The sequence below is a fragment of the Hesperophylax consimilis genome, chromosome 26 (genome assembly GCF_061612785.1).
Source record: "Hesperophylax consimilis isolate HC1 chromosome 26, BYU_Hcon_1.0, whole genome shotgun sequence".
NCBI lineage: Eukaryota > Metazoa > Arthropoda > Insecta > Trichoptera > Limnephilidae > Hesperophylax > Hesperophylax consimilis.
In genome coordinates, this window is record NC_142861.1 from 19,254,731 (window position 1) to 19,282,393 (window position 27,663).

A 27,663-nucleotide genomic window follows, 5' to 3' on the forward strand; every position below is an offset into this window, starting at 1 on the left:
TACCCCTTACTCCTCGACCACGGACGCCGTCAATATTAGGTTATTAAACACGACTAAAGCCATTTCAAGTAATGTTCCGATTATCAATGGCGGTCATTCATCAGGGTGATACTGAGATATTTGTACGAAAGTACAAACGTTTGTACGGTGAGTTCTGGCGTCATGAAATTTGATAGCAAATCTACTCATTTCAGCTGGTTATCAAACAGTTATATTTTTTTTCTGTGTCTTGTTCTGTTTCATGTTTCGCTTAGATTTATTAGTATTATATTCTTTTTCAATGAAAAAAATCCATTCTCAAACCAAATATATCGTAAAATATGTAAAATATAACAAACTAATAATCTATTGACTATTATAAAAGTTTTATTATTATTAAGACAATTGCCATTATTAATTTGCTACCCCGATCATGAAAATGTATGTACAATAGTGTTTGGTAAATCCCTGTAAGTTATCTTAAATATGTTTTAGGTTTCTTGAAAATGTTAAGGAGGGGTCCAGTGCGGTCACAATAAGGAAGTTGAGTGAAAAATATTTTGACTTATAAAAAATATGTTCATGTAGATCAAAAAATATCGATTCTAAATATATAAATATATTTCTATATTATTATTCTTAGAATTAGTTAAACGTTCTTGAAAAAGCATTCAATAGCAATAGACTGCATACGCTCCACGATTGGTCGAAAGAATTCTGTCGTCACATGTGTCGTGACTTGTACGTACAACGGAACACCTATGGTGCATCTCTTTCTATTACATGAGAGATGGTCGATTTAGATGAGAGAGGTGTATAGGCCAAAGGTTTATTTGGGTTTGTCAAATATATGTACGTATTTATTATTATTATTATATGAAATGGATTTCTAAAGATACATATTCGTATAGTGCTTTATAATAATATGTTGTTTATTGCATAACTTAGATGTTTTTATTATTATACATGTCACATAGCATGTGATACATTTCAGGCCGCCGGCCGCTCAGAAAAGTCTCACAGTGAACTGGGCTGTAAACCGTTATTTTACTTTTGGTCTTTACTTTTCTGCGCGGTGGTCCTGAATTCGCGCGGGGAACGTCAACAAGTAGCGACGGCGATACCGTACAAGTACCGTATCGGGCGTGAAAAGCAAATATTCTAACTTAAAATATTAATTTAACTATGAAATCTTAATCAATTTTCTTTTTTTTTTTTAATAACATCAATTATAATAGACGGTTAACATTGGTAAAAAATTACTGGAATTCCTTGTTGAAGAATAAAATTTTTTTCCATACATAATGCTTAAGCGACGTGGTTTTCACAGTTCTAATGACGTCACACTACACCCCGCCTGTTACCGCTCGGATTCCGCTCGTTTTGGCGGGCTTAATAAAATTTAAACTTTGAGAATTAATTTAACTATGAAAACAAACTTTAAAAAAAAAAAAAAAATACCAGTATTTAAGTTTGAATGCGAACATTGATAAAAAAATGGACTCAACTTCCTTATATAGGGTTTGCAAATCCCACACCCTTTTGAAATCCCGCATGAATGCGGGATAGAATTTAGAAATTCTGCGGGATGCCTCGGGATCAGCAGAAGTTTTATTAAGGGGTGTTAGATTGAAATAATGCCAACATTTCGTCATTTGATATCTATCATCGTTGATACTAGTAATATTATTAAAAATATTGAAAAAGTAACAAAGTAACCATTTTAAGAATACTTTGATAAAAAATAAGATAGTTTTAAAACATAGACTATGGAGAGTCCTATCATCCATATGCGAGCGGACGTTTGTGCACAAAAGCCAATTAGCGGAAAACACTCTCTCTCCTTCTACACATCTGCTACTTGATAGTACTATCATCAAGAAAATGTGTGCTAACTGAAGTTTACTTCCTCTGATACCTCCGTTCTCACAAAGAGAAATATCTTTCTACAAAACCGTTTCCTGGTCTGGAAATTTCCGAGCTTGAAATGCGGCTCTATTTTCTCTTCCTAATATAAAATTCAGTACCTCTTTCATTGTAAAAAATATACTACAGCCTATTTCAAAATTTGGTATTTTTTTCTTTCCCGCAATCCCGCAAAAAATCCCGCAAATCCGCGTAATCAAATACTGCTTAAATTCCGCGGGATTCCGGGATGAAAACCCTTGTTGTGTAGATTGTGTTGGTATGTCGGCAAATTTTCATTGGTCCTAATCATATCATTGATATCATTACAACTTAACCTACACATTGCTTTTAATTAATTTAATTAAGATGGATATGTCATAATTTCATGTAGGATTAATAAATGGTATTTATTTACCTATCAGGTGCTCCGCTAGTTCTCCATGCAAGATGATGCGATATACCTCCCCCTGTTCCTCCACCCAATCTGTAACAAATAAAACTGATTAGATAAGAGAAAACGTTATATTTTTAACAATTAATTAAGGGAAAATAATCTTGCACCCACAAAACAAGACGTATAAATCCTATACTAGATGGTTTCTTTAGCAAGCGGTAGGAATTATTCTGGGCCTCGAACTCGAGGTCGCAATAGAATTTATTATGGTCTCAACCCCTACTTAATCGAGAGCTATGTGCCATCTATGGGTAGCCTCTAAAACTACTATCCAGCGCCATCTATGAGTAAATAAGTATAAGCTATTCTCTAGGATTTCACAGAATGTGTATAATATTATCCACAGTCAATTAAAAATGATATGTACTATTAATGATTTATATATATTTATTGTGATTCGTGAACTCCTCTATGAGAACCTGTGATGAGGTATTGTGTTTTTATTGTTGTGAATTGATTATATTCTCGTGTTGAAGAATAATATGATTATTGATATTACCTTTTGTTTTTATCCAGACCGAAACATTAAAGCCGGCAATAGAGTATAGAAAAAAATTCTGAGAAACTTATTCCCTAATTCACATAACACTGGCGCCAAATCATTGAAAAAAAAATGTGTCGAAACCTATCGGTTCGAATATATATTTTTTTAATTTAGTGATAATACATTACAAAATAATAACGATAATATATTATTCACAGTTAATTTAAAACAAAACTCATTTCGTGAACGACAACAATAATAGATTATTTTTATATAAGGAAACGAATTTAAAAGGAACTTCAATGAACAGTGTACATCGATTTTAAAACAGAGTAGATTTTTTTAGAAGTTTATTTATATAAAATACAGCCAGGGTCGTCATAACATAGTACTAACACGGATAAGCCTACATACAGCATGTTTCAAACTTATTATTCGATTTCAGAAAAGAAAATTCTAATAGCAATAACAAAAAGGTTAATTTTTCTTTTTTTATTTATCCAGGATTTGGAGAACACAATTTAATTTTTTAAGTTTAATTTTATATATTCAATATTACTATTATTCAATTTCTCAAAAAAACAGTTCATTTATAAACAAGTTCTGCTGTGTAGTAATTTTTACGATTGACAGCTGTTTCGCCTTCTGAACGCATTAAAAAATGACTGAAGGTGGTTTTGCGTTTTGTCTGGTTTCCGTTTTCAAAACTCTGCTTCATCCATTTTATTATTCAAGCAAGCCTTACTTAGATCAGGTGGTAACTTTGACTATTGTTCAACAAAAATCTTTTTTCAAATGCAAAATTTCGTGTTTTATTGGATTTTTTTTCAATGTACCTACCTGCCTGAAGAAAGTTTGAAAAGAGAACTGTCATTGATATAGTGACGTTCCTTTGGAAAAATTGTACAATTCTTCATTCGACATTAAAAAATGTCACCTAAAGTGAACGGTGTTTAAATTAACAGGTAAGTATTTAAGTACCTACTTAAATATTATATCTTATGATTTCAGATGACATTTTGATTTATTAAATAAGAGAAAATTATACTTTTTTGGACGTGAGGCCAACTGTTCACAGAACAACTAGTAAAAGTTTAACTGCAAGCATCAATTGGTACTTCAAGCTCAAAATTTTCCTTCATTGCCAATATTTTTAAAGAGTTTCGTATTAGTGGCAGGAAAAACAAACCTTGACAATAATTTCGTCTTTTTCCTCCATAGATTCTGGAGCCAGATTCCGTGCATATACCGACTGCATTTTGCTAATAGTTGCATAAACACAGTGTAAGTTTCCTGTCTGTTGGCCAGAAGCCAACCCGGCATTTGCAGGCAGAACATTATCTTTTTGGAAATTTTATATTATTTCGCGAGATATTATTTTGAAGCGGACTTTCTCTCCAATTGCAGTTCCGAGACTATTATTTCGACGAGCGGAAAAGTGCACTTTAATGGATTCGGCTTTTAGATGTGAAAAAATTACTTTAAGATAGGATTACATTTTTGTTGAATCTGTAGAACCAAATATGTAAGGTAACTATCCAAATATATTTTGTAAAGTAAAGTAACTATCCACATACGTTTTGTAAATTAACGTAACTATCCAAATATGTTTTGTAAAGTAACGTAACTATCCTAATATGTTTTGTAAAGTAACGTAACTATCCTAATATGTTTTGTAAAGTAACGTAACTATCCTAATATGTTTTGTAAAGTAACGTAACTATTCTAATATGTTTTGTAAAGTAACGTAACTATCCAAATATGTTTTGTAAAATAATATGGGGATATAAACGAGAGAAATTACCGTCATGAACCGAATTTTCTAAAAGTTTATCATTTGACCTCGTAAGATCTTTCAAGTCAAGTGTTGAATATTTAATATTTACTAGTAAAAAAATTAAATACTGAACTGAAGTTTTCATTGGTCGAGAGTTTTAATGGAGGGGGTTTCAACGGTCAGTTCGGAACTCACGAAGCCTTCGACGACTCTCTGGTTTTTAGCGTTAAACTAGTCGGTCGTAGCCTGGGGGTATAACTCCAAACGAAAATTGGAACCGAAATAGTGGCTTCATATGATTGCCTAACTATATCCACCAATGAAAAACTTTAGAAGTCCGTAGAATAAACTTTCAGAGTTTTTCATTAGTGTATAATAAGTAGGCTCCGAGTAAGAATTTTACTGTCTATATATATCCATGATTTTTTAGGACCAATTTATTTCATACAAAAAGCCCGAAGATATCGATCTCGTGAGTGGTTAATTTATGGTCATAGCCGATGGGAACTCCCGTGTCTAATTCAAATCGTTATAATTTAACTGATATTCTGCAAGCTAGTTTTAAAATAGAATCAACGTTAAAGTCGTAAAAAATCAGTGATGCAACGCAATAATGTGAAAGGGAACGTAAATTTAATTATTGTTACAATTTTGGTTTTTTTCGCAGATCTGTTTTAGATGAAATAAATGTAAAATCAGTCAATTATCTCTCAGATTCGTCCACAAAGAGATCAAAGCTTTTCCTAGAAACGTAAAATCATTTGCTGCAATATTGGTCCGTAAAGGAGCATTTCTTAGAGCAAAAGAGATAGTTTTATTATAATTATTTCTGAATTTTATATTTACCTATCCTTTCATTTCTCAACCCTTGTGGAGCGTGGTTTTCCAAGTCGACCATCAACGAACTGAAAACGCGACAATCAACTCCCTGATTGAGCCACTAATGGGAGAAGTGTAAGCATTGAATTATTTGTTCATAAAAATCAAGACGAATGCGGTCCGAAGCCGTTTCTTATGTAAAATTACTTAAATGAAACATTTAAAAAAAATTAGATTCACAAATATTTTGTGCAGTAGGTACTAGTGGTATTTATTTACATAAATAATCAGATACACATTCTCAATATAAATCATCCATTGAGACCGCATAACAGGCCGCATATACGCATACTGTCTGAGCGCATAGGTCATCATCGTGGCCACCATAGGCATATAGAAGGTCACCAGCGAGCTCGGAACTAACTAAAGTAACAAGACACTTGCCTTCTGAAGCACTCCGGGTCAGGTCTCCTGGCCTTCCTCCTCAGCAGCTGCACGGTGAGAGCATAGGTCACCACCATGGCCACCATAGGCACGTAGAAGGTCACCAGCGAGCCCAGCACCCAGAACATCCTGTTGTTGATGACGCACTCCTGCGCGCGAGGCATTATGTTGGCCTTGTTCATAATACCTGAAAAAATTAAGAAAAAAACACTATAATGATTACATGTTATTAATTCAGAAGAAATCATGAAAATCATAGATAATATAGGACAAAATAGCCGACAAATAGCAAAATACCCCCGAGCCAGAGGCGGATTTGCAGTCTTGGCCGCCCTAGGCCCCAGACCATGTAGCCGCCCCTTTCTCAGTACCCATCATATTGACCAGGAGTATCCAAACTTTTCAGTAAGTTCCTAGGGTCAAAGCCGTTTTAATTTTCCTGCCATTATCATTCATGGTTCATGGGGTGAGATTTGTCCAGGTCTTGGCGGCGGATACGTCTGCCCACCTGCTGCGTGGCGGGCCGGATCGAGAGAGACTGGGTGAGGGAGGCTTTTTGACCTTTCCAGCCGGACTATCTTGACCCATCGCCTTGCACCGCAGTTGGAGGGATGTATTCATACGTATGTCACTCCTGGACACACTAATCCCCAGATTCCTACCCACCCCTCATACATTTTCCTTTTCAGAACTTCCTATCCTTCCCTTCCTTAAAAAGACCCTCCACACAGCATCACCTAAGATGACATAGGTCGTGAGGGAAAATATTTTCCTCAAAGCCTCCTGTGTGGAATTAATGTAAAAAAATACGCTTGCTAAATTCGCTAGTTCAATTACTGTATAATTGTCGATTGTCGCAGGCCGGATTGATGACATTGGCGGGCCGTTGTTTGGAGACCCCTGATATAGACTATAGACTACATAATGAATTTACTTTATTGACAACTTTTATCGAAATCGATTCAGAAATTTAGTTAACTATAATAGCTGCTAGTTTGTAATACTTTCTAAGGTTTCAAGGATTTGAATAAAACATTTAAAACAGTTTTAGGTTTAATTTATTTAACTACTTTCAGGTTTATTCTCATACAATATTATATAAGTGTTTCACAGTTAGAATTAGGGTTGCCAGATACGGGCTGGATAAAAAGTTATTATTAAGTCTCCAAACAAATAAAAGAAATCAGCACCTCTTTTAAATACAAATCAACTTAAGGTACATATTCAAATATAATAACTAAACTTAAAATACAAATTAAAACGTTGGTAAAAAAAATTACGTAAAGCATTATCTAACATAAAAATAAAACTGAACTCAAAACAAAAATCTGGCAGTTACAATATGCTGAAATACGCCATCCCACGCATATTATAGCTCTGTGTGTGAACACGCTATTATGCATAACAATACCTAACGCGGTTCAGTCACTAGCGCAACTGAATCACGGTAGGGATTGGAAATAAGCGAGCGAGCGAGCGACGGAGCATGATAGGTGTGGCGAGGGCGGCTGCGGGGCGTGGGGGCGCGCTGTGTGCTGTGTGTGAACACGCTCTTGCATATCGCTATTTCGTACGTAGAATATTTAGGTACTTAGGAAGTAATTTCTTGTTATCATCTGTGACTTTTTGTCACGATTGGCCGCCCCTAATATCTGGCCGCCCTAGGCCCGGGCCTACATAGGCCTAAGGGCAAATCCGCCTCTGCCCCGAGCTACGATCAAACTGCACCGACCATCAAAGTGGCGCCATTGAAAGTTATTGTGGTATATTTAGGTATTAGTTTGAGGTGCTCTTCACATATGGCACTTGTAGCGGAAAGGTGTAACTGTCGATAATACAGAAACATATAAATACCATCGCTTTCCAAGGTTCAGACTGGACTTCAAGCTGTCCAAGCTGAAGTATTAATTATTACAAATAAAAGTTCTAAACGTATTGTTTGATCTCTTTATTTAAGTTTTATTAAATAGTATTTAGACAGCGGGAATCACAACAGTAATCAATATCAATTCGGATTTTTGTGTTTCGCGTGGTGCTTTCTTTGTTGAAAAAATGTTTTTCATTTAGCCATACGCAGAGTGTAGATGACAATAAATTAAAAAATAGTTTTTGCTTAGTTTACGAACGGGTAGAAGCAAAAAACTTAATTTTTTATTGCATTCCAATAAACTTAGTAGTAAGTCATTTTTACTTTTAAAGCCGGCCTTAAGCCTGGTTTAAAGCCATTTTAACCGTCAAAATTTTCACTGTTCCGACCTCATGCTCCGCGTTATATTTACACCGCATTTATAAGTAAAGGGAGACTAAATTAGTTCAAATGTGTAAATATTCATTATAAGTACATTATTGATTCAGGGACGCTAAATCCTATTTTATCTCAACCATTTTGCATTTCATTTGACTGTAGATTTGTTTGTACGTTCCGTTTTAAGAGAATGGCTGTTTTAATGGTTCAGTAGAGATTCTTTTTTAAATTTGAAATCATTGTGATTATTTGGAATTTATTAGTTATTATGGCAACTTATCTTGTTTTATGGCAACTACCAAAGTCAAAGTAATGCTTAAATAATACAAACAATTCAGAAGATTTTCGAAAAAGGAAACGGAACTTACAAAAAAATTTACAAACAGATGAAATGCTAAACGGCCGAGTTAAAACATTTGTCCTTCAACTTCTATGGGTTCTCAAAAATCGCAAACAAGTCTAGCATGATAATCCTTCACAACCTAAAATCTTTTGCTAAAGAACCCCCAGCGGAGGATTTGCAAAATCACGTTACGTTTAAAAATCCCGTATAGCGAAAATAAAAACGAATTAATATTTTATTCATGATGTTTGTAATTTACGATGAATATTTGAAATATCGAGTACCTGTTTGCGAGATTTGCTTCAATTTATATGTGCATAATATGCAAATATCCCGCTGACCAAACAGCATCATTTTCATGCAATATTCATGGCGATCTATTTTGATTCGCAAATTCGATGCTTGTTGTATTTTGTTGTTTTTCATTTATCGTAATGGGGTATGGCTAGGTATCAAGCACGGTCGATAGATAAAACCTTATATGAGTTCGATATTGACTAAATCCGTCATCTATGGTTAGTTAACGATATTTGCGAGCGCTGTCGGCATATGATTCCGACAGTTAGTAGACAAAAGCCGCAGCTTTTAGTGCGGCCTTCAAGGTGTCGGTTAGCTGTCAATATACACAAATTTTTGAATAACGCCATTCGTTGTGTAAAATAACTGGTTTATTATTAAATGGAGATGAACTAACGAAGTTATTAGAATTGATAGAAATCTTATACGCGATCCACAGACTTAATTAATTCATCGATTGATTCCGTTCCAGCTTGGAGAAACGAAAGTTGTTCAAATATGACAATAAAATCGTTAACTAATCAACAAGCTTTTTACTCTCAATGTATACGATTGTTAGTATTTCAATTCGGCATCGTTAATTTACTAATATTTTCAATTTTTACGTAACCGTTTGATCTTTAGGAATGTCAATCATTAACAAATTCTACAGCGTTGCCATCGTATCGATAGCGCAACCGTGCTAGGGATATCGATATAAAATTGTAAAAAGTTGAGCCTACCGATCCGATATGGTAAAGTTATCAATTTGATCGTGCCAGACCACCTGAGACCATGACATAAAAACCAACACTGACACGATAAAAGTAACAAGTTGTATCAACAATATTGTTGAGTAGCCGAAGTTGACGTCGACTACAATGTGGTTAGTTTAGCGAGCCCGCTTTTTTCCTAGAATAGCTTGTCCACATGTCAAAAAATAATGCTGCAAAAAATTGGCACAGAAATTAACTTGCACATGCTGCTTATTGATTCAGAATACTTCGGAAAATGGGTCTTACTTATAATCAATGTGACCTTGCTAGTTCCCCAGAGTGAATTATCGTACTTTTAAAGATAATTCATGTGAAGAAATGAAATGAAATGAATGAAGGCACAATTGCTAAGCCTACCCACGATGAATGAAAAATAAACATAAGATGTTTGAAGCAACATCGTGTCAATTAGAAATTTAAAACAATAACCAATATGAACTAACTAACTAATTAATGATCACGCCGTTTTCTCACAGGAACTCATACCTCATTCACATTAATACATGGTCTGATATACAGGGTGTATCGGCACGTACCCGACAAACTTTAACCAGTTATTCTTAGCACATTTGGAGTAAAAAATGTTATGGGCACTTTGGCATTTGGTAAATGTCATTTTTAAAATGTTATGGGCATTTTTTTTAATAAAAAATTTACTATTCATATTTTCACCACATTTCACCAATGTTTTATCCTTTGTCAAAGTTTGAAAACCCATCTGGCAATATTTTGTTCGAGTTTCGTTGAATAATGTACGTACGTACCTACGTTGGCGCGCTTTTACAATCACAACGAAATGGCACGGCACCATTCGTCTCATTTTTAACTATTATTATTTAGTGTGTACGAAAGAGCGAGGACACTTTTTGACACACTTGCTAATAACAGCTGTTGAACACTAAAAACAATTCAAATGACAGTGACGGAGTGTGGATTTTTTATTTATTTTTTGTTTTTAATGGAAAAAAAATGTTACCGGATAGCAAAGCGCCCATAACATTTTTTACTCCAAATGTGCTGAGGAATAGCTGGTTAAAGTTTGTCGGGTACTTGCCGATACACCCTGTATACTCATCTGTTATCTGTATCCGACTCCTGACATGGCCCGACTCAGGTGTCTGGTTGATTCTCACTTGATCGTGCCATGTTTTCCTCGGGCTTCCACGACTTCTTATACCTTTCACATTCGCGTCTTATATTCTCCCTACACTCCTATCTTCGTTCATTCGTACATGCTCAAGCCATCTAAGCGTACATTTTTTAATCTTACTCATTACTCTCTACATTTCTACATTTCTCACACAATTATACACGGTTTTACCACACATACGCCTAAGGCATCTCATTTCTACAACATTCAATCTGTTTTCGTCCTTCATTTGCCAGTTCCATGCCTCACTGCCTTACATCAGTGTACCAGTACTCCATTGTGGACTGCTTGCTTCGCTTCTTTGTGTAATTTTTTGCTAGCGCCAAATTCAGTCCACCATTAGTGGATTCAGCTTTTCCATCTCACGTAAACCTGCTTCAATGACTTGGTTGTAGTTACGTAATAATTGTTAGTTAATTTGTTTTTCGATAAAACATATTGATAAAAAAAACCCGAATAATTTTTGTATTTATTTGAAGAAGCTGGGACCCGAATCATTTTTGTATTACTGTTTTTGTAATCCACGAAGAAGATTGGATTTTATTATTATTTAAAGTGGGCTATGAATTTTTCTATTTCCGCTCTCCACAAACAGTCAAGGAACGGAATCCGATCTTTTGTTGTAAATAAAGCTTCCTTCCGGTTTGACGAATCTGTTTCAGATACAAAGAAACATCCGCTTTGGGAGGACATTGTAACAATAAATCCATATCTCGTGGTTGGAACCTCAAAGGGGATGAAAAATAATGATACTTTGAAAATGTGTGCACACAATGAGACGACATTGTATTCGTATCTTGATTTTGAAAAGAAAATTATTCTATTTGCTTTGATATCTGCTAACAAGTTAGATAATGTAATTAGGTCCCCATTTGAAAACTTACCTTGGGGAAAATAGTGGTGCCATCGATTTAACTAACGTAGCAAAAACATCTTGAAAACTTAACTTTAAAATGTTGATGGAAAGCAGTGACATCATTTATGATTTGGAGTTGGATATTACTATTAAGTTCCTTAAAAAATTTATGTATTAAGTCTTGTTGTGTTGTTATTTGGTTGTAGTTTCGATACTGCCCACCAGATGTCGGTGGAGTGCATAGATCTAAGTTATAATTAGCAAGTTAATGTAGTTTTAAGAGTTTTACATAGATAGCGGCACTTTAACCATCTGACAGAGATAGCATGTCGGTTGTACCCGAATAGTTACGAACGGACCTATATCCTGCTGGAGATGCATTGTAATTATCTTACGATAGTAAAGTACCATAATCTTTAACGAACCAAAAAATTTACTGAATACTCCCGATCTCAAGTGTATTTTAATACCAAGAAGATATTTTTAGTATTAGTTAAATTTAATTTCTCCATTGATAGTTTGCTTTGGGTTTATTTTATGTCTGTAGGCGGGAAATATAACTTATATAATATATCACTGTAGCAATTCTATATTTAGAATTGATCTACAACTATTATTTAGAATTGCTGGAGTGATTTAATCCCTTTAATTTTGGTTTTTTCTCAATCTGAGAAAATTTGTTGCTCAGTTTTATATCAGGCTAGGCCGTCGTAGATTTTTTACTTCCCTTTCCGTTAACGTAAAAACTGGTTTCCAAACACAAAAAATAAAAAATAATTTATTTTTACTGTTAAACACTTTTAGATATATTAACTTCACATTGAATAATGGAAATAACGTTTCAATCCGAAAAAGTTGAGCTGTGCAAGTTTATTAACGCCAGAACTCACTTTCGTTAATTTTGAAGGAAAAGCAAAAGAGAATTTTTCTGCTTTTAAGTTAGATTTGAGATTAGGTTTTCGGAAACCACTGGAAACTCGCTGGCTGTACTGTGTAGAAGATTAGGTTATGTTAGGTTAGGTGAGGTTAGGTTAGATCATATAATCCCGCTGGCTGAGTTGTGTAAAAGGTTAGGTTAGTTAGACTAGGTGAGGTTAATTTAGGTCATATATTAAAACATAAGAGGTAGGTTTGGTCAGATATAAACAGATTAGCTTTTGAACTCCCGCTGGCTGAGTTGTGTAAAATGTTAGGTGAGGTATAGTTAGGTTAGGTTTGGTTAGGTTAGGACAATGAAGCTGGGGTTAGGACAGACATGAAAGCAGATTTCCGAAACACTTGGAAACCCGCTGGCTGAACAGTGTGATGGGCTATTGATGCGAGATATCGAAATGCGAAATAAAGGAAATATCGTAAAATAAGCATATCAATTCCTAACAGTAACGGAAATGGTAAATAGCATAAAAATAATGAAAATCCGTCTGACTTTGACAAGATAAAGGAAAATGAACCCTTATCGCTGAGGGGGTGGGGGAGGGGGGGGGGGGGGGGGGGGGACGGTGGATGGCATACCCGACTGATTATTATATTATTATATCCCCTTGAATCAAAGACTTAAATGGGCTTGAATATTGAAAATGATCTTCCTATCAACTTGCGATTGATACTGGCGATTTTCTTGCCCCTGGACGATGAACAATAATAATCAACCTAACCTATAATAACCCAACCTAACCTAACCTAACCTATAATAACCCAAACCAACCTAACCTGACCTATCCTAACCTAACCTTTCCTAAACTACATTAATCCAACCTAACCTATATACTAACCTAACCTATAATAACCCAACCTAACCTAACCAAGCATAACCCAACGTAACCTAACCTATCATAACCCAACCTAACTTATCCTAAAATAACCTATCCTAACCTATAATAACCCAACCTAACCTATAACTTTTTTTTTTTGTATTAGGCAATTCACCCTAAAGAGAGTGCTATGTGAACCTATAACTTATAATAACCTTACCTTTTTAAAATTTTTCTTGATTTATGACACATACCTAAATATTGTGATGTTTTGAATATCCACATAAATAAACGATAAATAATAAACGAACGTGCTCTAAAAATTTTTTGTCTAGACTAGCAACACGGGATAGATTATAGGCCTTGAGTAAACACATTCCGACAGAAAGGGATAAAATACGGGCAGTCGGTCTTTGAACTTGAGTACGTTGACAGCTCCGAGAAATCAATACAAGTCAGAAGTGATATGTGAAATTACAGTTAATTATTGAATTCAAATGGTATTAGAGAATATTGTGGAATATTGAATTAAAGAGAAATATTATTGATCCGGTGTTTGTGTGAAGTGAAAGTGTGTTAGATTAAACGTGATTTCGTAACTATGTAGTTACGAAAATTAAGTGACTTGTCTTAAAAACATGGAAATGATAAAAATAATGATTGCGTTTTTAAAACAGAGTGAACGTATAAAGGCAGGAAGTGTTTAATCGGGCTAGGTTATTGATTTGGCGAGATGGCATTCTATCCACGGAAACCGAAAACCAGAGAATCAAATAAATTATTATTTGTGGGTTCGAATCCTGACAGATTAGGGAGGTACAATTTTATTTACAGGAATATTTAATTACCCTTTTAAAGTCGTAGGGAGGGGACCAAAATTGAACAGATTGCAAGGATTTCGCTAAAATGAGGAAAGAAGCCGATAGGGGGGAGATCAAAAATTGAAGTGATTTAGCTATATAGTGTAACCAGGTAAGCTTCACGCTGAGAATGAGAGATGACTAACTGGGTGAGTTTTTTAATATTATTTATTAAATTTCAGAGGACCCTTTTAAAAGACGGATACAACCGAGGTACAGGAACTAAGTTTACGACACCTGCCGCCCAAATAATGTTATCATTAAAAGGGATGTGCTAGGCGAACTGTCAATCAGCTGTGAGCGAGAGACGAGTCAACGACCTTTCATATGTAGGCCGATAACTTTTGTTTTTAGGGGAACGCCTTGGACCGAGGGTCATATCGAAAATTTACCTACCTGCCGATCTGTTATTCTTTTAAAACATTGCGAATCAAATCATGACGTTGTCCCTGCGGTAGGTATTGAATCGCCGACGAAACATAAAATACCTATTACAAATTAGGCCAACCAATATAAATTTGCAGTATAAAAATACCTATCTACAGGGTACCTACCACAACACTGGCGTACAATTGAAACAGCGAGCACTATGAGGCCGAGAGGCGCGGTGTACAGTCAGTCGAAGGGGAAGTTTTGCTAGCGTATGACCTCCCGAATTGAAAGCGATCGGATGCAACCAGATAGAACAAAATGAATACTTTTCTTCTGTTATTTGACTTTCTAATTTAATACTTTTCATCTATTGTTTGACTTTCCAAGTTACGAATTGGGATGCACAAAAACAAATCTAGAGGCAAAAGAGGGAGATCGTAATCTCCGAAATAAAACTACCAACCGAACAACTTTTCTCAACAGGTACCTTTCGAGAGGTAGGCAGCCTCTTTAAATTAAATGCAAATATCAAACCAATTATCCGTTTATACCTACCTGAGAGGATAGGTATTCAGTAGAAGTTACCCATACCTAATACACGAGGATGCTAGTAACCTCATAAAATAATTACTAGAACCAAATATTAAAATACAGACAGTCCTCATCCTAAATTTGGCATTTCGAGTAGACCTTACATATATCTCACATGATAATTGGCTGAATGAGTAGGCACACAACCTATCGCTAAAAAGCAGGCTAAATGTCGACAAGATCGTCGTGTGTTATCTATGTTATTGACCTAGAAAGGGATGTAAATCCCCGACGACGAGGGAGTTACAACGTTTTCTAGAGGTGGCACGTAACTTAGGACCTTACGTGTCACATTTTCGCGACTAGATTCGTGACAAGGGATGTCATGGTTTTCCCCTTCTACACTCAGTAAAGTAGATTTCCTGGAGGTGTTTGAGGTTGGAGCAATTCTGAAATTGGTGATGAGACCTGGTTTTCTTTATTCTGGCGTGACGGTTGCCGATTTGGAACAAGGGGAGACCCGGCCGGTTGTGATATCCAGACACGCAGATATCGATCGCCTTGCTCAAATTATCATCCATCGGTTTTGTTTGGTAAAGAGGAGGAGCCAATCTTAACTTAAAAAAAATTCATTTCCTTCCTCTCCTTCCCCTTCCAAAATATATACATGGATGGCGCCGACAACTAACACCATAAATTTATCGTATGTTCATCACACATAAAAAATCTAACACTTAATACTCACATAACCCTATGACAGGTAGACTCACGTAGCTAGTTTGAAGAGCAGGCGACTCAGAAAAATCAGGTTTATGAGATGGCTTTAAAACACAGCGGTAATGGATTCAACTCACTCTATCTCAAAAGAACCAAGGGATACCACACATACATAGATAACTAGGTTTCTAAACCGAGAAACAAAAAACCAACACAACGTTCGGTGAAGCCTTTTTATACTGAACCGTCACGTGAAATGAGTACGTTCAAGGTCGTACGTCACGTAGACAAACTAGGATGTACACACTTGAAGGGGTGTGTAATAAAGAGAGAGGCAAGGGATCGAAAGACGGCAGGGAGGACCTTCCTACCCCGGATATATACATAACCAAAGCCTTATGGAAAGTTACCTATGGGACTTAAAGAAAATTTATCGTAGAAAGAAGAGAAGGAAAAAGTTTGAAGTAGAAAGGGCAGATCATTACAATATCTAAATATTTTTCAAGTTTTGCCAAAATAGTACCTACCTAGTATTTGCATATAGTAAATAGTTAAAATTCTAGCCACTCATATCAGAAATACCAACAAAAGAAAATGTCATCAACAGAAATCATTGTACCTGTCATCTCATAAAACTAAAGTGAATTTTCGATTTACGTAATTAAAAATTAAAATTAAGAATTTCCCAAATGCAGTCAGATTCCTTTTATAGTAATTGAGGTAAATAAAAATGTTTTATTTAAAAATATTTCGTATAATCCGTGTCCAGTGATACCTTCAATATATTTGTGTTATTTTTCGACAGTTTTAATCCATTATCCTTGAATATAGTTTCATTTTATCTGAAAATACGATTTTATTTCAGACACATTATTTTTAGATTGACTTTTACCGCGTAAATTTAATAAAACTTTTACATATTACCAGCACATTGTGCTAAAATGGATCCGGAACATCGGATTTTTTTATTATTCTCTGGGAATTATTAATATACCTGTGGACAAAAAACTGTTATATATTTATGAGAAAAAATGACGGTTCTCCTGTTATTCGAATTTCCTCTGTGGCAGATAAAAACAAAATAGCATGACTCCTTTCAAATACTCCAATCATTTCACTTATATAGCGTTTTCAAATGAAAGGTGTTATTTTGATATTCAAAGAAAAATGCCATTTTTGCATAAAAATGATCGAATGTTTATTTCATTATAAAGAGGAAGGTATGTCGTTAATAGTGAAAAATAACATCAGTCAAATGACCACCACGACCACGCCTACAGGACCATATCCTTTTCATGAAATTTTCTATAACCAAATCGCAAAGTGTCTGCCTAATGTCCTCGATAGCCCCACGAATTCCATCTTTGATGTCTTGAATCGACGCTGGGCTGTTGGCGTAGACCTTTTCTTTCACGTGGCCCCAAAGGGAGAAGTCGCAAGGTGTTAAATCACAAGATCTCGGTGGCCAATTGTGATCACCTCTTTGAGAGATAACACGGTCCGGAAACTTTTCCCGTAAAAGATCAATGGTTTCGTTGTTTGTGTGGCACGTAGCGCCGTCTTGTTGAAAGTAAACGTTGTCCAGATCAATACCATCCAATTCCGGCCATAAAAATCATTTTATGGCCGGAATTAAATACACATAACACCTCTTATTGGAAAACCCTATACATTTTTTAATCATAATCTTTTTTATTTTCATTTCTTTTCGTATTTAGTATTTTTAAGTAGTAATCACAATTTAAAACTATTCTTTGAGCTTATAACTTCCGGTAAACAAATTACTTTTAATCAAGTTATCGCACATCATACGTCTTGTAAAATGTTAAATTTACATCGCTCACTTTTTGTCTACGTAAATCGAACTCTCATTACTACTGTACTTTATTATTATTTTTATTATTGTTATGAAAATGGAATTTTTGTGATGACTTATTCATGTGTTACAATATGGCTTCTTTAAGATATTTTCCACCGTACCCTAAAAAATTTTAAAAACAAATTAACCTTACAATGTACCTTAATCACAGCGATTATTTTTTATTGTTCGTCTATTCTTTTGATTCATTCTTTACCGATGTCTTTAAATATTCACTTTCTTTCTTACCTGTAACCATAAAAAAGATTGTAAATGGAATTTAACTGGTTTATCTTATATTCAATTTAAACGTAAAATTAATTCAAATGTTCCTGTCTGTTTCCTAAATAAACAAAAATAAAATGCATATAATTTTTTATTGTTTGAACGAGGTAAATAGTGAAATGACAGCTTTTTTGCAAGCTCATCAAATAAAAGGACTGTTTTTTTAAATTAAATTCTCGTAATTTTTTCGACATATTGATTCGAAATGTTTGTGAAAGCTTTTTCAACTTGTTTCATATTTGAAATTAAAATATTGCACTTTTTTAATATTTTAGTATATTTCTAAGGGCCCGTTACCACTTCCGTTTTCAAATCGGAGGCGGGTCCCGTTTTAAAAACGGATGGCCAATGGCCCTGTTCACACTACCGTTTTAAAAACGGACCATACTCTACGAAAAAAAATAATTGTCGATTCAACAAAAACATGTTATTAGCTCATTCTTCAGTAATGGTACGCAATGGACGACGATGAAGCTCTTGTTGTCATGTTGTACTTATTAAAAAGAAGGAAAAAAGTGAAAAGAAAATTTTGGGTACACCCAATCATAGCCGAATGATTTTCTGTAGGAATTTTCCAAGTGTTAATTGGTGAGTTGAGAAGTGATGAACTAAAGTTCTTTAATTATTTTAGAATAATAATGATTAGATTATTTATATAACGCCGTTTTCACCATGAAAAATCACCTCAAGGGCGCTTAATGGCTTAAGAGAATGTCTATCACTTCCTTTAACCATCTACTGGAATGAGTTTCAGAGAGCTTAACATATCAAAATACAAAATTGAGAAAGTGCATTTGTCCTGAAGAAAGGCTATCGATATTTTAAAGTAAGAAAGGCTATCGATATTTTAAAGTAAGAAAACAATAACAACTCAAATATTTTTTATTATGTGTTTATTAAACTAATACGCTCTTCCGTGTCATTAAAGCTTTAAAATTAAAAAAAAGTTAACTTAAAAAAATAAAAATAAAAATTTTGATGTAAAAAAGTTGTGTACACCAAGTGTTTTGTTTTTATTTAGTTAAAGATAAAATATTACCATACTCTTTCTTCGACCAGTGGTATTAAATTTTCGGGATTTATTTCCTTATCCATTATTGTAGTTTTGATTTATTTACTTAACAAAATAACCAAATACAAGCACGCTGCGTGCCTGCTTCCTTGCGACAGGGAGCGGGCGGGGAGGGGTCGGGGTTTGGCGGGGACTCTGCCGGAACGACTGGACGACAAGTGTGAACAGCTCCATACAACACTATGAGCGAGCGTGTGCCGACACGATTTGAAAACGGACGCGCTGCGTAGGCGAGCCATCCGACAAAAAATGTCGGATCCGTTTTCAAATCGTGTCGGACAAGTGTGAACAGCTCCATACATCCACTACAGCCACTAGGGCATCCGTTTTGAAAACGGGACCCGCCCCCGATTTGAAAACGGAAGTGGGAACGGGCCCTAATTCAAAAATATAAAAGGTAATTTTTATCTAGTGTCTAAAATGAGCGGAGAAAAATGAGTATTGTTGATTTATTAAAATACTGTTAAAACGGGACAGCGAGCCGTTTCCTAGTAGGTATATATATATATTTACATTAGCTTCACATAGGAGGCCCTGAGGAAAATGTTACCTATGTTGTCTTTGGGGGTGTTGTGTTGAGCGTTTTTAAGGAAAGGAAGGAGAGGAAGATCAGGGAAGGTAAAAGATACGGGGGGTAGGTAGAAATCAGGCGGTCAGTGTGTCCAGAAGGTCTCCCATTGTGGCGCAAGACGATGGGTCGAGAGAGTCCAGTCTCTCCAAATCTGTCCCGCCGCACAGTAGGTGGGCAGACGTACACGCCGCCAAGACCTAGACAATCCTCACTCCATGAATCCCATGGCATTAAAATGTTAGTTCTTTCCGAATATATCGGAACACGTGTTCATGCACCTGCGTTTGCTCTGTTTTGTAGGAAAGGCTTAACAACCAACTTTATTTTATAGAAAAGGTTTAACAACCAACTTTATTTTGCAGGAAAGGCTTTCCTACAAAATAAAGTTGGTTGTTTACAGGTGAAAAAATATAATGGGCAGTAATTGTTGATTGAAGTACTTGTACATATTGAATTATTTGGCGTGTTGGAAATAAGCCGACGTAGCTCAGTGGTCCAGTGAACCTGACCGGACATCAGAAGGTGCGGGTTCAATTCCCGTCGGCGGCATTTGTTTTTACTCGGGAGATATTTTCAATTTGTAACACATTGTGATCGGATCACGTATTAATACGTTTTTAGCAAATTAATGCTAGAGAGCGGATCACGTATTTATACGTTTTTGATAGATTGTTAGTGGAGCGCGGGTCACGTTAAAATACGGGTTCCAATATACTTGAGTTTTTGCTATATAGCGTCTGTAGGGTTATAACCATGCAATAATAATTTTTATTTTACATTTAGAAAAAATTTTGTGTATAATTTGTAAGATAAAGATGTTATGTAAAAAAAATATTATTTTTTTCAAAACTTTCCTACTTTATGTGAAATTCTGCACTAGTTTAAGGATGAAGAATACTTTTCTAACTATAATAAAATAAAATGAAATAAAATAAATAATTTGCAAAAAGAATTATTGAAATCAAACAACTATTTTTGAAGTTATCGCAATTTTTCTAGAGGTCTACGTTAGCGCGAAATTACGCGAAAAATCACCCGTTACCAGCACTAGTACGCGGCCGAAAACTGCCCGATCAAAATGTGTTTATTACAGGCGACTAATTATAGCTTATAATAATTTATTATCGTTTGTGCTATGCATAAAAAAATTGTCTTAAAAACATTAGTTTATCAAGAAAAAAATAGTATATTTTTAAGTTAAGAAAGTGAAATATGTAAATTTCTTTTAACTTAAGGGGTTCTACCTCCTTGGCTTTGAGAAAAATGTGTTTAAAAATAAAAATAAATTTTGAAGTAGCTTTTAACTATCCCGCAGCCAAGTGGGGGAGTAGGTAGTACCCAAAATTACTACCCTCCTTATATTAGCTCAAATACTTGACATTTCATTTTAGTATTTTATGAATTACTACGCAAATACATAAGTTACCATTAATAATTGACTTAATAATTGGGATTTCCAAAGTTTAAAAGCCTATAAGACTGAAAAATGCATAGGGTCGTCGGAAGACCCACTTGGTTACAAACGTTTTATTTGGCATCTTGGCCTGTCAAGAGTTAAAAAATTATTTTAATTTTACACATATACGAGTAAATACATAGTAGTTTTATAGATAGGTAATTTAAAATAAAACGGAATAATAAAAATAACGGAAATATGAGTCATCAAGTAGGATCCTCTTTTGAAAATCCTTGCTGATGGTGTATTTATTTTCTCTGTCAGACGTCTGAAAAAAAGTAGCTAAGATGTTGGACATTTAAAAAAAATGTAGAAATGACAGCTGAAACATTTTATAACTTATGAGCTTGGCATTCAATCAAAAAAAATCTATGTTATATCTTAGATAATATTATGAAGAACATGTGTTGTAAATTTGAACAAATTCGGATGATTAATTCTTGAGGTATCTTGTACACCAGTTTGAAAAAATAGTTTAGAATAAACGCACAAGGAAAAACAGTACGGCGTCCACGTCTTAAAACCAAATATTGTTTAACCTCCTGGATTCCTGAACCGTACCTACATAAAATTGTCCATTGTTGCAGTGATGTCCTTCAACTGTTTTTGAGCAGCTCTTTTCAATTTCCCGGCATTTTTAATCTCCTGTTTGCTTTAGACATTCGTCCGATAGTAACCCGAGTTTTTCAAGTTGGTTAAAATATAAATTTCTTCTTTTGAAAGGCAATGATCCTGAGGCAAATATTTTTTTTTACTTACAATTATAATATCCCGTGATTTTTCAAAGGTTCACGCTAGTCTATTTATATTTTGTAAGCCACAAAGTAATTACTGCTTTTCACTTACACAAACAACTAAGATATTCGTTATTCATTACTGTGTATTAATCACCTTGCATTGAAAAGGTTCCAAGTGCGACGAGCGTAACTTTTAAAAAGTAAGGTTATATGTGATTCTAGTTCCATTATAACGTCTCTGGCGCTTCAAATACGACTAAAAATAGATATGTGCTTTTGTGACGAATATCTTTTCTAGCGCGCTTCGAATGCAATATTTCATCTCTTTAATGTGTTGCACATTTGATTTTGCCAGGGGCGTGCGGTGGCTTTTGTTTATTCCACATTTTTAAGAATTTACAGATAATTCAAAAAGATTATTCGCTTTTTAAATAAAATAAAAAAAATATGGAGAGATCTTAAGTCTCTTCAGTAGGATACATTAAAATACACGTTTATTCGTAATATAAGGAATTATTATTTAAGAAAATATTCAAAATTTATTCAAAAAAATATTCATGAGTTTTACTTTTAAGAATGAACGGACATGTTCTAGGAAATGACATTTCAAAAGTATTTTATGCTGTATTTACTAAATGAAGAGCCTGATATCTAAATATTAAAGACTTGACTGTATATCGTGATTTATTTTTCGGGTATTATGCCGTGTTGTGCTACCTTCGTCTTTAGCCAACGTTACATCAGGGCAGATGTGTAATCGAAGATCATCATACGAGCTGCAGCCGTTTTCTAAAATTTCAGTACTATTAGGGAAAAATTGGCTACCAACAAACTAATCGACTATCAACCCGTTTTCCTGGAAAAATGTGAATAAAGTCACGTGACGCAACTGGTATTAAGATGTTTGGATAGGATTCCCGAAGAATAGAATATGTGTAGTGCACGAGTTCAAATGTACCCACCAATTCTCGAGTGTTGTGTACACACATGGGCACATTTAAAGAAGAGTAGTTTTGTACACATGGGCATATTTAAAGAAGAGTAGTTTTGTACACATGGGCATATTTAAAGAAGAGTAGTTTTGTACACCCATGGGCATATTTAAATAAGAGTATTTTTGTACACACATGGGCATATTTATATAAGAGTATTTTTGTAAACACATGGGCACTTTTAGAGAAGAGAAGTTTTGTACACACATGGGCATATTTAAAGAAGAGTATTTTTGTAAACACGCCACGTCAATAAATATATATTTTTGAATATTTTTCTGTTTTATAATTCTACATTACCTTATTTTAAATACATTTAAGTAAACTATCGTGTACTCATCAAGTAGCTTTAATCAATAAACCAGTTGTATGTTGGTTAGACCCCAGTTCTATCCCGATACATAATTAGGGATCTTGAACTGACAATCTCTTTTGTTCTCATCTTATAATAAAGGGTAGGTGGCTGAGTTGACAAATACATCGGCAATTTACCCAGACATCGTGGGTTCAGATCGTCGGCTTGCTAAGTCCTTTATCATAGCAGAAGCAAAGTCTTCCTCATTTAGTAATGCTGGTAAATTAAAAATATTATTGGGTCATTTGTAACCTGAGAAAGTTTGTCTTTAAAAAAAAATAAAATAAAAAGAGCACTATATAAATATTTCCGGTTACTTCTTAGATTAAAGCCCAAATTTCCTAGAGCTAATCGTACTCCCAATTTTATGTACACATCCCAATTGAGGTATGTTGCAAGCTTTAAAAAAATCTAGAATTTTTATCTTTCGGAAAGTCAGTTTTCAAAGAAAATTATCAATTTTTAAAAGAGTTAATTTTCAATTATATAATTCTTAGATCTCAAGATGAAGCCATAAAATGTTCTCTTTAGCCTTTGATGGGGTCTGGCATCGGGCGTTTGTCGAAAAGTTACCATCGTATGGGATCCATTAAAACCTGAATAGTTGTATTGCGGACTTTCTCAAAGGAAGAACAATTCTAACCATACAGACGCACTGTGGGCATGCTGAGTCTATTCTACATGTATTTTAATGGATGCACGTGTGTAAAACTCGATGACATACACGAGCGGAACACCCGTTCACAATTGATGTTGGCTTCATGAGAACGAGTCGCTTCTTCGACACCTTTATGTGTAAGATAGCTCGTATGTGGAACAACTTACCGACATATGTTTATCCTCCTTAATATGATCTGGGCCTATTCAAGACCCGCATTAATAAATCCCTCCCAACAGCACTTATCTTAACCCGCCTCACAACGCTGCCCAACCAGGTGGCGACATAGCTCCCATGCCTTTACACTGTACAGTCAGAGGCGTTCTTGTGAGGTGTCACATAATAAAATAAACTCATTCGATGGCTATTAAATAAGAAATAACCAATGATTGGTGGGGATTTTAAACATTCTGAGAGTCAGTTAATGAAGTTAGTTAGTCAACCACAAAATAATACCGCTAGCCAGTAATTAAATTTTTGATCCGTTATTTAAGGCTTAAATATATTAAATCCATCCGCGGGCCAATAGTTTGACGTGCCCTGCTCTAGAGGGTGCTGAAATACCCCTCTTGACGGCTAAATTTAGATTTAAGCACCCCACTGAAACGTATTTTGTAATCAAAATAGGTCACTTCTGAAAACCCTATAAAGAATTAAAATATCCATATATAACATAAAGAGTTTTGTTACATTCGTCTTTGATATTCTTGTCATAAAATTTTTATTTATTTCTCTTACATACTGTTTACATAATAAGTAAGTTATACAAAAAAATTTAATAATCATAACTGAATGGGTTATTAGTAGTGTTTTGTTAACACCTTACTAGGCGAACCTGTGATGAGGTGTTCGCATGATTTAGAATAAAAATAGATGAGGTATTATTATAAAAGGCCTGAAGTCCCGTTTTTAACAGGAAAACGAATAATTTGACCTGATTTTTAATAAATTAACAGTATTTTTATCATATTTATTGTTTTTGTGTTTAATACGTAGATCTTCATTTATTTTTTTTACATTTAATTGACATCAAATTTAATAATATAATTATTATTGTCGTCTAAACGTGGTTAAAACCACAGTTTGAAAATGGCCTAGAAAGCCGAAACAGCTGTAACAATAAAAAAAAAACAAAAAATACTTGCCTAATTTAATAATTATATTATTAAATTTGATTTTACTTAAATTAAAAAATATATTTTTTATCAGTTAGTTTTCTCCGTCCATTGAAAAATATTATAAAAATGCAAGTATTTAAAAACACTACAATACATTACAATATGTGTAATGTTACTTATTTTTAAACAAAATAGGTAATTTATGAAGCACACTTTACATTTAAGGCCCCATGTAAGCGTTCAAGATGGTTTGAAAGGGAGATATGTAAATATGGATGTTAGAGGGAGCGCGCTAATACTAAAAGATAATAATAATTAGGCAAAAATTGTAAAAATATGTTATAAAACACGACTCGTTTGAAATAGAGCAAAAAATCTCTCGTCAAATGCTTTAGTTGCATTTAAAGATACACTATGATTTTTTTCATGCCAATAACATATTAAATAACAGAACAAAACGTGTTCTTAATGATTTTCGGAGCATAATTTGCGATTTTTTTCTATCGAAGGAAATTCATATAATTAACTTTTCGGCATAACAAATATTTAGATTTTATCTTCAAAAATAATTTTTTTTTGCAACTTAAAAACTTAAAGAGTTGACGAGAAACTTAAGTCATAAATCGGTAGAAATTGGGTATACGGGGGCCTTAAGATTGAGAATTTTGTTACATTCGATGTTTAAAATCCTTAACGTGTTATAATGTATGCAGGGAACGTGTAGAATCATATTTTAAGCAAATTTATGCCAAGTCGCTCCAACTAAGCTGCTAATGGTTCTTAATAACGGGCTAAGTCACAAATAATATACTTGTTATCGAAACTCAGCAGTGAAGATATTAGGAGAAAAGCGTCTTAGTTACTTGCCCTATTATGTTTAAACAGTGGCAGGTAAAGGTGAGGGTGGAATTTAGGCCAGTAAGAAGAGATAACTTTCATTGGGTTATTACACATAAGTCCTTGAAACTCTATTCACTGGAAATAAGTCATTTTAAAAACAAAATAAAGAAAGAAAAACGTTCCCGAGTTACGAATAACTTAAATAATAATTTAAAAAATGTACTATAAATATACTACCAGCACAGTAAGAGGAAAATGCTGCTTTGTCGAGATGGAGGAATTAGCCAGACTAGGAATTGTACTCACGACAATGGAAAGTAATTATAAGAAAGCAGTTTATTTACACAAGTTCTGCTGCAATTATTATTACCCGTGTAGTGTTGTTATTTGGCTGTAGTTTCAATGCCGTACACCAGATGTCAGTAGAGTATGTTATTATTATCCTGTTTATTTTTTTTATTTTTTTTAAATTTGCCGGTAACCCGGGCGTTTATTGACATCAATATTTGTTTACAAATTATGTGCGCTACCCGACTCACTAGACAATATCTGTTCTGAGCCGGGTAGCAGTTTATGTATGTAGTTTTAAGATATTTCCATAGGTGTCGGTACTTACGCCACAGAGACAACATCTCGGCTGTTCCCGAATGATTACGAGTACAGCCGGTGCTAGCCGATTCCTAGAGAGGGAGCTCAGTTCCAGTTGCTTCCCTCGTTAGAATAACTCATAGTTTCCGATAGAATGGAACGTATGTCCTCCGAAATGTCTATTGTAATCTCCCTGAAAACTCTCTCTTTTACTACGGATTCCATACTAAGAAAATAGTTAACAACCAGTACATTACAACGCGTGACAGCTGTTTCGCCTTTCGGAAACATAATCAATTATATTTCCGAAAGGCGAAACAGCTGTCACGCGTAGTAATAATTACACAGCAGATCTCGTTTAGATAATTTTTTTTAGAAATAAAATAATAATGTTTTTTTAATCTAAACGAGAAAAATAGAGTTCCATAAATTGAAACCGATAAAAAAATTAAACTAATTTCGCCACTGACTTATTCGCCTGAATGTAGCGAGGTCCTATTTCAACTTGAGCCCTTTGCATTTTTTGTCTGTAAATTTGTTTGTGTGTTCCGTGTCCAGTTAATCCTCCCAGGATGGTAGCCGTATCGGATAGAACCTTTATACTTCGCCATAGTTAAAAATCAATATCACACGAGGTCTATTGTTCACATACCTACTAGTACCTTATGTTTTTTAACATACGCTCTGTCTCTCTTTCACTTGCCTCACTACGAAGTATCGTACTACCTATATACGAATATAGCCATCCGATTTGTATTTCATAATGATAATGATACACAGATTGGTATTGGAAATTTAAGGCCCGATTGTCCAGACTTTTGGATTACGAAATCGCACAATCATCGTATTTTTTGTGTTCTCCTTTATTTTATGATTGGTTTCCACTGTACACATACTTCTTCTATATTACTAGTTGTTATATGTGTACTGTCTATGAATTACAGCTACAGATGGACTGTAAATAATTTAAACAAAGCGAAATGAAATGGTGTTTGCTGGGATTGGGTGAATTGAATTAACAATGTATGGAAGGAAGGAAAAAGAGGATGACCAATAACTTACCACTATAACTCAGCGAATGAGCACACAACACAATTACAATATAGTAAGTTCCACCGTAATGCCTCGAGGTAATTATCGCCACAATAAAACGAATGAGTACTTACAATGATATTGTGCCCTTTTAAAATAATCTAATTCCTTAGTTTTACTTTCCAACGAGATTATGTACACGACAAACTCTCTTCCAATTTAGTCCCATTCCTTTTTTATTCTAAAAACAAATGAACTCGAATTTATACTATCTTTCTGGCCATTGTTCCAAATTTAAAATACTTTTCTTTCTAGCTAGGTGTTGGCTATGGATAGGTAGGAACTGGATAAATGACATC

General features: G+C 34.5%; 1 protein-coding gene across 1 annotated transcript in view; it reads right to left on the reverse strand.

The window, feature by feature from the left end:
• Positions 1-27,663, reverse strand: part of 5-HT2A (5-hydroxytryptamine receptor 2A) — a 321,254-nt gene that overhangs the window by 28,560 nt on the left and 265,031 nt on the right. Inside the window, exons 5-6 of the mRNA XM_089647660.1 lie at positions 5,866-6,052; positions 2,303-2,371 (exon numbers count right to left, since the gene is read on the reverse strand). Coding sequence (XP_089503786.1) covers positions 2,303-2,371; positions 5,866-6,052 — 256 coding nt within the window. The remainder of the gene's footprint in view (positions 1-2,302; positions 2,372-5,865; positions 6,053-27,663) is intronic.